Source organism: Felis catus, chromosome A2 (genome assembly GCF_018350175.1).
Source record: "Felis catus isolate Fca126 chromosome A2, F.catus_Fca126_mat1.0, whole genome shotgun sequence".
In the NCBI taxonomy this organism is placed as follows: Eukaryota; Metazoa; Chordata; class Mammalia; order Carnivora; family Felidae; genus Felis; species Felis catus.
In genome coordinates, this window is record NC_058369.1 from 36912907 (window position 1) to 36926237 (window position 13331).

Here is a 13331-nt window from a genome sequence, read left to right on the forward strand (position 1 = left end):
CCCGCATGCTTCAGGTGATCCCAAGGTAAAGGGAGAGCCATTCTTTAAACTCTGATGAAGACCCATAAAAGCCCTGGTTCAGGTGTTTTCATAACTCCTCAAACAACTGTGGATGACTGGGGGCTCAGCTGGATGGATATACGTTAGGCTGCGCCTCATGCCTCCCACCGCCCAGCACATGGACTGTGTATGGCACACATCTGCTGAAGCGCTATGCCTGCTTTTCTGCATACAGCCCCATTCCATCTCCACAAGAGACACCTGTACCAACACAAGGTGGGGGAAATGACACAAGGATGGTAAGTCAATCGTGAGACACTCAAGGAATGTGGTGATGATGGCAGGCATTTTCCTTGCGTTGCAATGGTCTGTGGTACCACCTCTGCACCTTGTACAAGACTCAACAACGGGGCGCCTGGGTGGCTCAGTCGGTTAAGCATCCGACTCCGGCTCAGGTCATGATCTCACAGTGCGTGAGTTCCAGCCCCACGTCGGGCTCTGTGTTGACAGCTCAGAGCCTGGAACCTGCTTCAGATTCTGTGTCTCCCTCTCTCTGACCCTCCCCCATTCATGCTCTGTCTCTGTCTGTCTGTCTCAAAAATAAATGAACATTAACAAATTTCTTTAAAAAAGACTCAACAACAACAAAAATTAGATGAAGGTTCTTAGCAAGCCAACTCATACTGCCCAGATCATCTTACCAAGTGGTGCAGGTGGAGGGGTTTGGGGTGGTCCCGAACCTGGTACAGGAGGTGGATGTGCCCAGATCAAAGGGTGGCCTCTATAGTAGGGTGTGCAGAATCTTCCAGTTGATGGAGGAGGTCGCCACGGATCCACACTGCCCTGCAGAACAGAAGTGACAGCTATGTGCAGATGCCACACAAGAGAACCAATCCCCAAAGCAGCTGAAAGCCATAGAAGTACGGGTCAGCACCTGCCCCCTTCTCTGCCACCAGGGTCCAAGAGAGTAGCATCAGTACCTGAAAACTCTGTCCCTGCCACTGGGTACCACCTACAGCTTAGGCAACTAACCGCAGGCGGTTAAACTACTGTCACCACATGTCCCTGCCCAGGTCTGAGAATTTAGAACAAAATGATCCCATCTTACAGGATTAAAATAAGTAATTCCAAACTAATGAAGCAGCATATTCCAGACAGGAAGACATCCATGTCCAGGATCACTTTGCATCCCTCCACTACAGTGACGATAGAAGCTCTGTTTTTGGCTTATTCCGAACACAGAAAAATGGACTGCAAATACACAGCTCATTCTCTGCACATGAAATCACAGCTACTCTTGGGGACAAGTTCTGCCTGCCGGCCCCACTCTTGGCCCCCTCTGCTTCCCTGGCTGAGAAAGAGGTCTTCCTACTTTCTGCAAGTGCTGTCAAAGGCCAAGAAACCACTCGGGAGTGGGGGATGCCTGGAGTCTTGTAGGGGACCTGAGGAAATGTTTGCTGTGAGGAACATATTACACATCAATGAGTACTAGGCGCCCAAGTGTTTACCTGAATTCATAAGGAATTCTGGTTTTGTGTACACTACAAGACACAGAGTAATACATCCTATGGGAAAAAAGAGGCAGACATTCATGAAACAGAATTAATGCAAATGTGTTTTGACTTTGGTATACATTTCCAGGGATGGGTCATGAGCGACGGTATCAGCTCTAACCCTGACTGGAGACACAAGAGAACCTGCTCATATGAATAAAACTGAAGGACCTTGTGTTCAGAATACTTTTACCTAAGATACTGCTTGAAAGGATTCCAAACACTTCATTTACCCATGAAGACGTGAAGGTGGTGAGTTATGACAATGACTTTGTCTAAAACCATCATAAATTGTACAAGGCACACAATATAAAGATGGAGGGACGTCTTTTCACGTTTACAACTAACAGACAGTCTTCACACATGAATAGTGTGACCAGAAAGAGGAAAATAACAACAACACTGATCCCACAGAGAGGTAGTGTGTTAGGAGTCAACAAGCTTAGAGACTTTGCTATAGAGTGCAGTGTATCTTCCTGTTGTTGTTATTTTGAACACAAGGGAAAAGCCATAAGGTGGTCAACTTCTAAGTTCCTTTGGCTACTAAACTGACCAGAAAAAAGATGATGGGCTGAAAAGACAGAAGCCTGTAGACTCTTGGGTTCAGGCTGTGCATTTGGAAAATGAGAAAAACAAGCAGACATATCCTACAACACACAAAAGAGACACAAAGCCGGGAGAGAGCGCTGAACAGAAAAAGGAGGGTTTTGCCAAAGAGTTACAACTGAAAATGTCCACAGCATTTACCTTGTCCTCCGTGATCCTCTTGGTACAGTCAGTGTTGTTGTTACTCACAGAAGCAACATGTGGATCTGAAAAAGGCCCTAGAAGGGATGGAGGTTTATTCTGCTTTGAGTAGATTGTGCAGGATTAAAAAACAAAAACAAAAACAAAAACAAAAACAAAAACAACCCACAAAAACAAACAAAAAAACCCCCCAAAAAACAAAAACCACTCTCCTCATTCCTCAAGCAACTTAAACTCTTTGGCCCAGTCAGATCCCAAATCACATGCACAGGGTATCCCGGATGCTTCAGGTGATCCCAAGGTAAAGGGAGAGCCATTCTTTAAACTCTGATGAAGACCCATAAAAGCCCTGGTTCAGGTGTTTTCATAACTCCTCAAACAACTGTGGATGACTGGGGGCTCAGCTGGATGGATATACGTTAGGCTGCGCCTCATGCCTCCCACCGCCCAGCACATGGACTGTGTATGGCACACATCTGCTGAAGCGCTATGCCTGCTTTTCTGCATACAGCCCCATTCCATCTCCACAAGAGACACCTGTACCAACACAAGGTGGGGGAAATGACACAAGGATGGTAAGTCAATCGTGAGACACTCAAGGAATGTGGTGATGATGGCAGGCATTTTCCTTGCGTTGCAATGGTCTGTGGTACCACCTCTGCACCTTGTACAAGACTCAACAACGGGGCGCCTGGGTGGCTCAGTCGGTTAAGCATCCGACTCCGGCTCAGGTCATGATCTCACAGTGCGTGAGTTCCAGCCCCACGTCGGGCTCTGTGTTGACAGCTCAGAGCCTGGAACCTGCTTCAGATTCTGTGTCTCCCTCTCTCTGACCCTCCCCCATTCATGCTCTGTCTCTGTCTGTCTGTCTCAAAAATAAATGAACATTAACAAATTTCTTTAAAAAAGACTCAACAACAACAAAAATTAGATGAAGGTTCTTAGCAAGCCAACTCATACTGCCCAGATCATCTTACCAAGTGGTGCAGGTGGAGGGGTTTGGGGTGGTCCCGAACCTGGTACAGGAGGTGGATGTGCCCAGATCAAAGGGTGGCCTCTATAGTAGGGTGTGCAGAATCTTCCAGTTGATGGAGGAGGTCGCCACGGATCCACACTGCCCTGCAGAACAGAAGTGACAGCTATGTGCAGATGCCACACAAGAGAACCAATCCCCAAAGCAGCTGAAAGCCATAGAAGTACGGGTCAGCACCTGCCCCCTTCTCTGCCACCAGGGTCCAAGAGAGTAGCATCAGTACCTGAAAACTCTGTCCCTGCCACTGGGTACCACCTACAGCTTAGGCAACTAACCGCAGGCGGTTAAACTACTGTCACCACATGTCCCTGCCCAGGTCTGAGAATTTAGAACAAAATGATCCCATCTTACAGGATTAAAATAAGTAATTCCAAACTAATGAAGCAGCATATTCCAGACAGGAAGACATCCATGTCCAGGATCACTTTGCATCCCTCCACTACAGTGACGATAGAAGCTCTGTTTTTGGCTTATTCCGAACACAGAAAAATGGACTGCAAATACACAGCTCATTCTCTGCACATGAAATCACAGCTACTCTTGGGGACAAGTTCTGCCTGCCGGCCCCACTCTTGGCCCCCTCTGCTTCCCTGGCTGAGAAAGAGGTCTTCCTACTTTCTGCAAGTGCTGTCAAAGGCCAAGAAACCACTCGGGAGTGGGGGATGCCTGGAGTCTTGTAGGGGACCTGAGGAAATGTTTGCTGTGAGGAACATATTACACATCAATGAGTACTAGGCGCCCAAGTGTTTACCTGAATTCATAAGGAATTCTGGTTTTGTGTACACTACAAGACACAGAGTAATACATCCTATGGGAAAAAAGAGGCAGACATTCATGAAACAGAATTAATGCAAATGTGTTTTGACTTTGGTATACATTTCCAGGGATGGGTCATGAGCGACGGTATCAGCTCTAACCCTGACTGGAGACACAAGAGAACCTGCTCATATGAATAAAACTGAAGGACCTTGTGTTCAGAATACTTTTACCTAAGATACTGCTTGAAAGGATTCCAAACACTTCATTTACCCATGAAGACGTGAAGGTGGTGAGTTATGACAATGACTTTGTCTAAAACCATCATAAATTGTACAAGGCACACAATATAAAGATGGAGGGACGTCTTTTCACGTTTACAACTAACAGACAGTCTTCACACATGAATAGTGTGACCAGAAAGAGGAAAATAACAACAACACTGATCCCACAGAGAGGTAGTGTGTTAGGAGTCAACAAGCTTAGAGACTTTGCTATAGAGTGCAGTGTATCTTCCTGTTGTTGTTATTTTGAACACAAGGGAAAAGCCATAAGGTGGTCAACTTCTAAGTTCCTTTGGCTACTAAACTGACCAGAAAAAAGATGATGGGCTGAAAAGACAGAAGCCTGTAGACTCTTGGGTTCAGGCTGTGCATTTGGAAAATGAGAAAAACAAGCAGACATATCCTACAACACACAAAAGAGACACAAAGCCGGGAGAGAGCGCTGAACAGAAAAAGGAGGGTTTTGCCAAAGAGTTACAACTGAAAATGTCCACAGCATTTACCTTGTCCTCCGTGATCCTCTTGGTACAGTCAGTGTTGTTGTTACTCACAGAAGCAACATGTGGATCTGAAAAAGGCCCTAGAAGGGATGGAGGTTTATTCTGCTTTGAGTAGATTGTGCAGGATTAAAAAACAAAAACAAAAACAAAAACAAAAACAAAAACAACCCACAAAAACAAACAAAAAAACCCCCCAAAAAACAAAAACCACTCTCCTCATTCCTCAAGCAACTTAAACTCTTTGGCCCAGTCAGATCCCAAATCACATGCACAGGGTATCCCGGATGCTTCAGGTGATCCCAAGGTAAAGGGAGAGCCATTCTTTAAACTCTGATGAAGACCCATAAAAGCCCTGGTTCAGGTGTTTTCATAACTCCTCAAACAACTGTGGATGACTGGGGGCTCAGCTGGATGGATATACGTTAGGCTGCGCCTCATGCCTCCCACCGCCCAGCACATGGACTGTGTATGGCACACATCTGCTGAAGCGCTATGCCTGCTTTTCTGCATACAGCCCCATTCCATCTCCACAAGAGACACCTGTACCAACACAAGGTGGGGGAAATGACACAAGGATGATAAGTCAATCGTGAGACACTCAAGGAATGTGGTGATGATGGCAGGCATTTTCCTTGCGTTGCAATGGTCTGTGGTACCACCTCTGCACCTTGTACAAGACTCAACAACGGGGCGCCTGGGTGGCTCAGTCGGTTAAGCATCCGACTCCGGCTCAGGTCATGATCTCACAGTGCGTGAGTTCCAGCCCCACGTCGGGCTCTGTGTTGACAGCTCAGAGCCTGGAACCTGCTTCAGATTCTGTGTCTCCCTCTCTCTGACCCTCCCCCATTCATGCTCTGTCTCTGTCTGTCTGTCTCAAAAATAAATGAACATTAACAAATTTCTTTAAAAAAGACTCAACAACAACAAAAATTAGATGAAGGTTCTTAGCAAGCCAACTCATACTGCCCAGATCATCTTACCAAGTGGTGCAGGTGGAGGGGTTTGGGGTGGTCCCGAACCTGGTACAGGAGGTGGATGTGCCCAGATCAAAGGGTGGCCTCTATAGTAGGGTGTGCAGAATCTTCCAGTTGATGGAGGAGGTCGCCACGGATCCACACTGCCCTGCAGAACAGAAGTGACAGCTATGTGCAGATGCCACACAAGAGAACCAATCCCCAAAGCAGCTGAAAGCCATAGAAGTACGGGTCAGCACCTGCCCCCTTCTCTGCCACCAGGGTCCAAGAGAGTAGCATCAGTACCTGAAAACTCTGTCCCTGCCACTGGGTACCACCTACAGCTTAGGCAACTAACCGCAGGCGGTTAAACTACTGTCACCACATGTCCCTGCCCAGGTCTGAGAATTTAGAACAAAATGATCCCATCTTACAGGATTAAAATAAGTAATTCCAAACTAATGAAGCAGCATATTCCAGACAGGAAGACATCCATGTCCAGGATCACTTTGCATCCCTCCACTACAGTGACGATAGAAGCTCTGTTTTTGGCTTATTCCGAACACAGAAAAATGGACTGCAAATACACAGCTCATTCTCTGCACATGAAATCACAGCTACTCTTGGGGACAAGTTCTGCCTGCCGGCCCCACTCTTGGCCCCCTCTGCTTCCCTGGCTGAGAAAGAGGTCTTCCTACTTTCTGCAAGTGCTGTCAAAGGCCAAGAAACCACTCGGGAGTGGGGGATGCCTGGAGTCTTGTAGGGGACCTGAGGAAATGTTTGCTGTGAGGAACATATTACACATCAATGAGTACTAGGCGCCCAAGTGTTTACCTGAATTCATAAGGAATTCTGGTTTTGTGTACACTACAAGACACAGAGTAATACATCCTATGGGAAAAAAGAGGCAGACATTCATGAAACAGAATTAATGCAAATGTGTTTTGACTTTGGTATACATTTCCAGGGATGGGTCATGAGCGACGGTATCAGCTCTAACCCTGACTGGAGACACAAGAGAACCTGCTCATATGAATAAAACTGAAGGACCTTGTGTTCAGAATACTTTTACCTAAGATACTGCTTGAAAGGATTCCAAACACTTCATTTACCCATGAAGACGTGAAGGTGGTGAGTTATGACAATGACTTTGTCTAAAACCATCATAAATTGTACAAGGCACACAATATAAAGATGGAGGGACGTCTTTTCACGTTTACAACTAACAGACAGTCTTCACACATGAATAGTGTGACCAGAAAGAGGAAAATAACAACAACACTGATCCCACAGAGAGGTAGTGTGTTAGGAGTCAACAAGCTTAGAGACTTTGCTATAGAGAGCAGTGTATCTTCCTGTTGTTGTTATTTTGAACACAAGGGAAAAGCCATAAGGTGGTCAACTTCTAAGTTCCTTTGGCTACTAAACTGACCAGAAAAAAGATGATGGGCTGAAAAGACAGAAGACTGTATACTCTTGGGTGAAGGCTGTGCATTTGGAAAATATAAACAGGCAGACATATCACACAACACACAAAACAGGGATCAGGCCGCAGAGCATGCTGTTCCGCAAATGAGGGTTTCCTGACAGACCTACAAGTGAAAATGGCCCCAGCATTTACCTTGTCCTTCTCGGCATTGTTGGTAGACTGCTTGTAGTTGTGACTCATGGGAGTGCCATCAGCTTCGACTAAAGGCTCTGAAAGGGATAGAGGTTTACTCTGATTTTAGTAGACTGTGCAGAATTCACACAAACACCACATTTTGTGACGTGTTAAACTCTTGCCCACACTCAGGACCAGGAGGAGAGGCAGAGAGTAACCCACAAGCCTCAGTTGACCCCAGTGATAAGGGGGAGATCCATCCCATCATATCTTAATGAAGAAACCATAGGGTCCTGGCTCATGTTCTTCATAATTAGTCAAATAACTTTCAACAGGGCAGCTCAAAGAGAAATCAGGAAATCGTCACCAAAACAGCCATTTCTCAATACACATGAGGGGTAATAACTCACCATCTCATTTCAGATAAAAATTAAAATGAGAGCGTCAGTTGGTGGATAACATCAAAAAACCCTCCACAGAAGAGCATGGGTGTGTTTCTTCTGACTCCAACCAATTGTTCAGTCTTTCAGCTTATCTATAAGCTGCCTTCCACATGGGAGCCGGTATTATGTAACTATTTCTGAATGGAAATGAACTTGACTGATATTATATTAAGGAGTAAAGGAAAACTATGGGTGTTTAGCAGTGAAGCCGCAGAGGTGCACTGATAACATCAGAGGGTGAAGCTATTTGGAGCTTGGATTCAGGAATGTAGGTCTACAGTTCACAACAATAAAAATAAAGGAACATTAAAAATAGTCAATAAATGACCTTCTCCTCAAATAAACTAAAGTCTTCACATTGAGTCCGGGTGGGAAGAAGGATGAGGCCCCTGTCCTGTCATCCTTTCCAAGCTCTTCAGACAGGGGGATGCTAGAGGAGGTGGGAGGGTCACAGTCAGAGGAGGGGCATGAGCTCCACGAGTCACAGGGACAAGTGCCTCACTGCTTCTAGTACCAGAGGAGAACACCCTTCTGTCACCCCTTCAGACCACCTGCTGTCCTTAGTGTTTGCTGTTCTGTCCAGGACACACAATGATCACCCACAGGAAAAGGCTTTGCCGCAGAAATTAGGCTGCTGCACATCACCACATGACTTTTACCTCTCCTCGCAGGGTTCTGCATCTCTGGACTTCCAGGCATTGGTCTCCACCTCCTGTATCCCTCAAGCAGCCTCTTTCCTTCCATCACATCCAGTCTTGGATACAGAAAAAGAATGGACTTCTATCAGGGTTGCAACGCCACGTCCTCTGACTAGACACTAAACAGCACAGCTGTCATCCCTCAAAACACCCATAAAAACTCATGTCACGCTCCCACACCTGTGTTTCAAGCGGGTGACCTCTCGGCTCTGCTCCGCCATTTTCCTCTCCCAGATCCGAGTCTTGATCTAGGGGAGAAAACATATCCACCTTCAGTCGTGCCAGACTGTGCACCAACGAGAGAGAGGAGGAAAAAAGAAAACACTTACCCAGTTGTCCTGAGCATTCTTCTCATTAACTGCGATCTGAAAAAGCAACAATGAAAAGTCCGTGTTTAGGAATTCCAAGGGCCACTACACTCAACCACATGAGGTACTAAGGGTTCAATATGTCAGGCAGAACTCACGTTACCTGGTGTGTGAAGGTGAATTCTGCCTTCTGCAGCTCTTCTCGTGTTTGTTCAATTTCCTGTCTGTGAGATACAATTGTTTTCGTCAAATAAGGCCTAATATTAGGTAGGATTATAAATAATCTGCTCATGTTCCCGTCATCCTCATATCTTCCACCAATACAATTTATCCTTTCACATGAAACACTTTTCACACAATTATAAATGTACAGAACCAAAGCTATTGTTCCATCCTCTCCTTACTTATTCCATGCCCGTAGGGTTTAGAGGTCATAGAATTCTTTTCCATTTGCAATCTTGCCCTAATTCATCATGTGACAAGTGACTTTCATCATAAAGCCAACATAAAGTTCTATTCTCCTTTAACTTGTGTACTCACCAGGTTTCCTAGGGTTGCAAAGACCAGGACCATCAGATGGTACTACCTTGTTGATGGATAGGATTTCATCCTATGACACACTGCTTTCCTCTAGATTATGACAACTGACACCACCCCTCAGGAACGTTGGCATGGATGAAGTTTCTACATGGGCAGGTCAATGCTGGAGACCCAGAAATGTTTAGTAGCTTAATTGTTTTATTCTTTCTAATACTTATCTTTTCCTATCTGTTAATTCTCTACGGATATGTCCTCTGAATTTGTGTTTGTATTACTATATTCATGGAGTCTACCCATTGTACAAAGGTTAGAACTAAGAAACGAACAGGGGTTTCATGAGCCGCTGCTAATTAGTATCTGAACTCACTTGCACTTATCTATGTCCCTTGTAGCTATTTTCAGATTTTCCTCTGCAGTTGCCATCTGATTCTTCATTGCCACTAGTTCACAGTTTGTCATATCCAGATTCCTAAGATGGGAAAGATATATACATAGTCCAGTAGCCAAGGTCCAGAAATTCTGCCTTTTTCCTTCTCAGCTCTCTTAAAGCCTAGATTCACATATCCCTATCCCCTCCCCCAACGATGCACAGACTGACAACACAGTCAGAGAAATGAAGACCCCATTTAATGGTAGAGAACATTCAACCTCCGTCTGCTGCCAAGTGGCCTACAATCAGAGCCGCCTTTCTAGTTCTCTGCTTCTACTCCTTCATCGTCAAGTCATCAAATAACATAGCACCTTGTGCCTTCCCAGAGTTGGTCTTTTGTTTGAGATGGAGAAGGCCTATTTCAGGTCAGTGTGAAAACCTGTGCCTGACCAACTGTACCCATTAGGATGAGGCAGGGGATCATCATTGCCTTACACCTCCATGGGGCAGTGCACTGAATCTCAGTCCAGAAGTTGTACCCTGACAAAGACACTGAGTATGAAAGACAGCCTTCCAGGATATGGCTTCACCAGCATTGCAAATCACTCCCACACATCACTAAGGTTCAGGAGTGCAACCCCTGCCCACTCTTTCAAAGATCCTGGTGGAGGGAAAGGTCAATCTTAGAGTGGCAATATATGCTGAAATATAACATGGTGTGAACTGTCCCACAGTCAGGCTGTTGTCTTCAGGAAACAGATTTCAGATGGAAAACTACCAACTTCATGGACTCAGTCTAATTTAACAAGACTCAGTTCATTGACAGTGAAGGCAGCAAAGGGAAATGCTTAGAAAGGCTGGTTTGCTGTGTTGCCCTCGGACTATTTTGTTCATGGTGTTGCTTTAAAGGGTTTCAACTTGGCACTGGATGTACTCAAGAATCACATGCAAAACTGAAAGACTGTTAGTAGTGGACACAAAAGCACTAGACAGAGAAAGGTACATGCATTTCCTTCTGGCCTCTCAGGGAGTCCTTCAGCAAATGTTTTCTGGGGGGGCTGTAATGTAGAGGCTCTGTTGTAAGGGGGTGAAGATAGAAAGGTGGTCAGGGTGCTCTACCTGCTCCCACAAAGAGCTTACAAATTAACAAAAACAACATGCCAGTGAGACAGAGCAGGCTCCACCCCGGGTGTGGAAAGGACTAACAGAAGCTGAGTCTCCAGGGAAGACAAGGAAGCATTTCCTTTTCAATGTGAATGAGGGGCTCTAAAGGCCCTCCTCCTGAGAACAAAAGGAAATACTGGACCAAAGAAGAAACATGCACCTGGTGCACCAAATTTCTAATGAACCCATGAAGACACACTTCATACGAGTCTCACTTGCAGACTGGATGAAGAGATGCAGTACTGATGCCATCCCAACCCACAGTCTAGAAAGAAACTCCCATGGTTTCTGCAGCAAGATAAGTCAATGTTTTCCCTAAATATTTTTGACCCAAGTCTGGTGCTGAACAAAGATCACCTAATTCCCGGCTGATAAGACAATGGGATGGGATTGAAACCTATAGGCCAATGTAAATGGATCCAGAGGGGATCCTGTTATCAGTGTGCTTAATGCCAGTATCTTCCCTCTTCTACCCCAAGTACATGACACAAGAATGTGTGACAAGCACTAAGGACAGAAAGGAAAATGCAGGTTATAGGAAGCAAGGTAGGAAGGGCAGGCACAATTCTCCTGAATGCATTTGGGAAAAATACTCTGGATCCAATTCTAGAAGAAATATATTTATCTATAGCGGCCACCTCATTCATTCATACAACAGTACTCGGGACCATTATCACATGAACGTCTTACTTTGCTGTAGCCATTTTTCTTTCTTCATAGAATTTATCAGGGACGTCTCCTCTCTCCTTCAGCCTTTTGGCTGTTTCTTCCCTGATTGCTTTAGTAGAACTCAAAGCATTATGAATGTCTTCCAGGTCCTTTTTCATTGCTGTAAAAAAAAATGGTTATTTTGTGCATGTTCATATGACCTGAGACTTGGTTTTGGGGTGACAGGAAAAGGGCAACTAGTGTGAAGGCAAGAAGGCATTCTTTCCCTTCCCAATGCAAAGTCATTGCCACCATATGGGGATTTCTCCCCAACAGACAACATACCTTCCAGTTCACATATATTGGACCTCCAGGCTCTCAGTTCCTCCAATTGACCGTTTGCATCTTCTGACTTTAGGACACATATGAGAAAATACATTCAAGAAATAATGATCGCACAACAATGTGAGTGCAACAGGACTGTGCATGGCAACAAAGAAAGATCCTGGGGCATAAATACAACAAGGAGAAGGCAAAGAACATGGAAAATAGTTCCAGTCAAAGGGCTCACAAATGGCTTTCTTAGGAGAATATTCCTCTATCCACACTGAACATTGTTGAGCATTAAGAGAAGAAGGCAGTATACAATTTGCTATTGCCCTTCATCTCTCAACTATCTTGGGGGATTTTCTCCCTATCTTGGAGGGCAGGTCTGAATGATGTGGTAATGACCTAGTTGTGAAAATAAAAGATACTTCCTAGTCCTTGAAATAGCAAACTCCTCATGGTGGTCCTAGAGAAATGCCAGCTGTGCAGATGGAGGTTTGTCTCCCAGAGGCCCACTCTCTACTATGGTAAACAGCAAGCGAATATGCTATGCTCACCTCACCCAATGAACAAAAAGCCTCCAAAGTCAAATTACAGTAAAATCAGCCAACTCTTAGCACTTCCTGATTCTTAACATTCCTCTCTCTCTCTCTTTCTGATTGCAAGGTAGCATGTACACTTTGAAGGGTTTCATTTAAAATTTTATTGAAGTGCTCAACTTTTCTGATGTTCTCCTTCAACAGAACATGTTGAATGAGTCATAACAATTCCTTAATTTTACTTGTGTTTTTAGAACGCAATCCAGGCAAAGAAAGGATTCTGACTTTCAACTTAAGAGCTTCAGCAGAGTGAATGTTACTTTCTCTCTTAGCTTCTTGAAGATGTATCTTTAATTCATTGATGTATATACAAAACATGTGAAAAAGGAATCAGAATTCAAAAAATAGCATCGTGGTAGATAAGCCTATGTCTGATGTGTGACTCCTTTCACAAATAAAAAGGTAGTTTTTTATTACATTTGTGAAGCTTGTCTTGAATTGGAAGTATGTATAGAACACATGAAATAGGTCAGTAGGATGAACTACAAGAGGTAAAACTAATCAAAATGAAGTCACAAGAAATATTTGAAAGGGCAATGCTACCTTCTGTTCCCACATGGATATTGCTTCAGCCAGCTCTGTGTTTTCTTTCTCCAACGTGTTGCTCTTTGCAGTTTTTGGCTGTACATTAACTAAAAGGAGATAAAACAATTTTTAAGGTTGTCACCAAACCAGTGACATCAAATAATCCCACTGTGTTAGCAGCACAGACACATGATCTGACACATGGGTGTAACTAACTTTTTAGCTTTCTCATTGTGCCTGAAGAAAGCAAGTTTCAGCAGCATTTTAAACCCAAGAAACC

At 44.6% G+C, this 13331-nt stretch overlaps 1 protein-coding gene and 1 long non-coding RNA gene across 22 annotated transcripts in view; one reads left to right on the forward strand and one right to left on the reverse strand.

The window, feature by feature from the left end:
• The window catches only part of LOC123384112 (extensin-like), a 239517-nt gene that overhangs the window by 168705 nt on the left and 57481 nt on the right, over positions 1 to 13331 (reverse strand). For 15 of the 20 annotated variants that reach the window (XM_045053149.1, XM_045053147.1, XM_045053164.1 and 12 more), the window contains exons 4-18: positions 13070 to 13158; positions 12752 to 12814; positions 11946 to 12012; positions 11643 to 11781; positions 9786 to 9887; positions 9042 to 9102; positions 8900 to 8935; positions 8751 to 8818; positions 8532 to 8626; positions 7448 to 7524; positions 5854 to 5995; positions 4877 to 4953; positions 3278 to 3419; positions 2301 to 2377; positions 702 to 843 (exon numbers count right to left, since the gene is read on the reverse strand). In XM_045053149.1, the coding sequence (XP_044909084.1) occupies positions 702 to 843; positions 2301 to 2377; positions 3278 to 3419; positions 4877 to 4953; positions 5854 to 5995; positions 7448 to 7524; positions 8532 to 8626; positions 8751 to 8818; positions 8900 to 8935; positions 9042 to 9102; positions 9786 to 9887; positions 11643 to 11781; positions 11946 to 12012; positions 12752 to 12814; positions 13070 to 13158 (1377 nt within the window). The remainder of the gene's footprint in view (positions 1 to 701; positions 844 to 2300; positions 2378 to 3277; positions 3420 to 4876; positions 4954 to 5853; positions 5996 to 7447; positions 7525 to 8531; positions 8627 to 8750; positions 8819 to 8899; positions 8936 to 9041; positions 9103 to 9785; positions 9888 to 11642; positions 11782 to 11945; positions 12013 to 12751; positions 12815 to 13069; positions 13159 to 13331) is intronic. The other 5 variants (XM_045053165.1, XM_045053158.1, XM_045053153.1 and 2 more) reach the window with 4 other exon arrangements.
• The window catches only part of LOC123384118, an 83851-nt gene that overhangs the window by 54633 nt on the left and 15887 nt on the right, over positions 1 to 13331 (forward strand). The gene's annotated exons all lie outside the window — the stretch shown is intronic.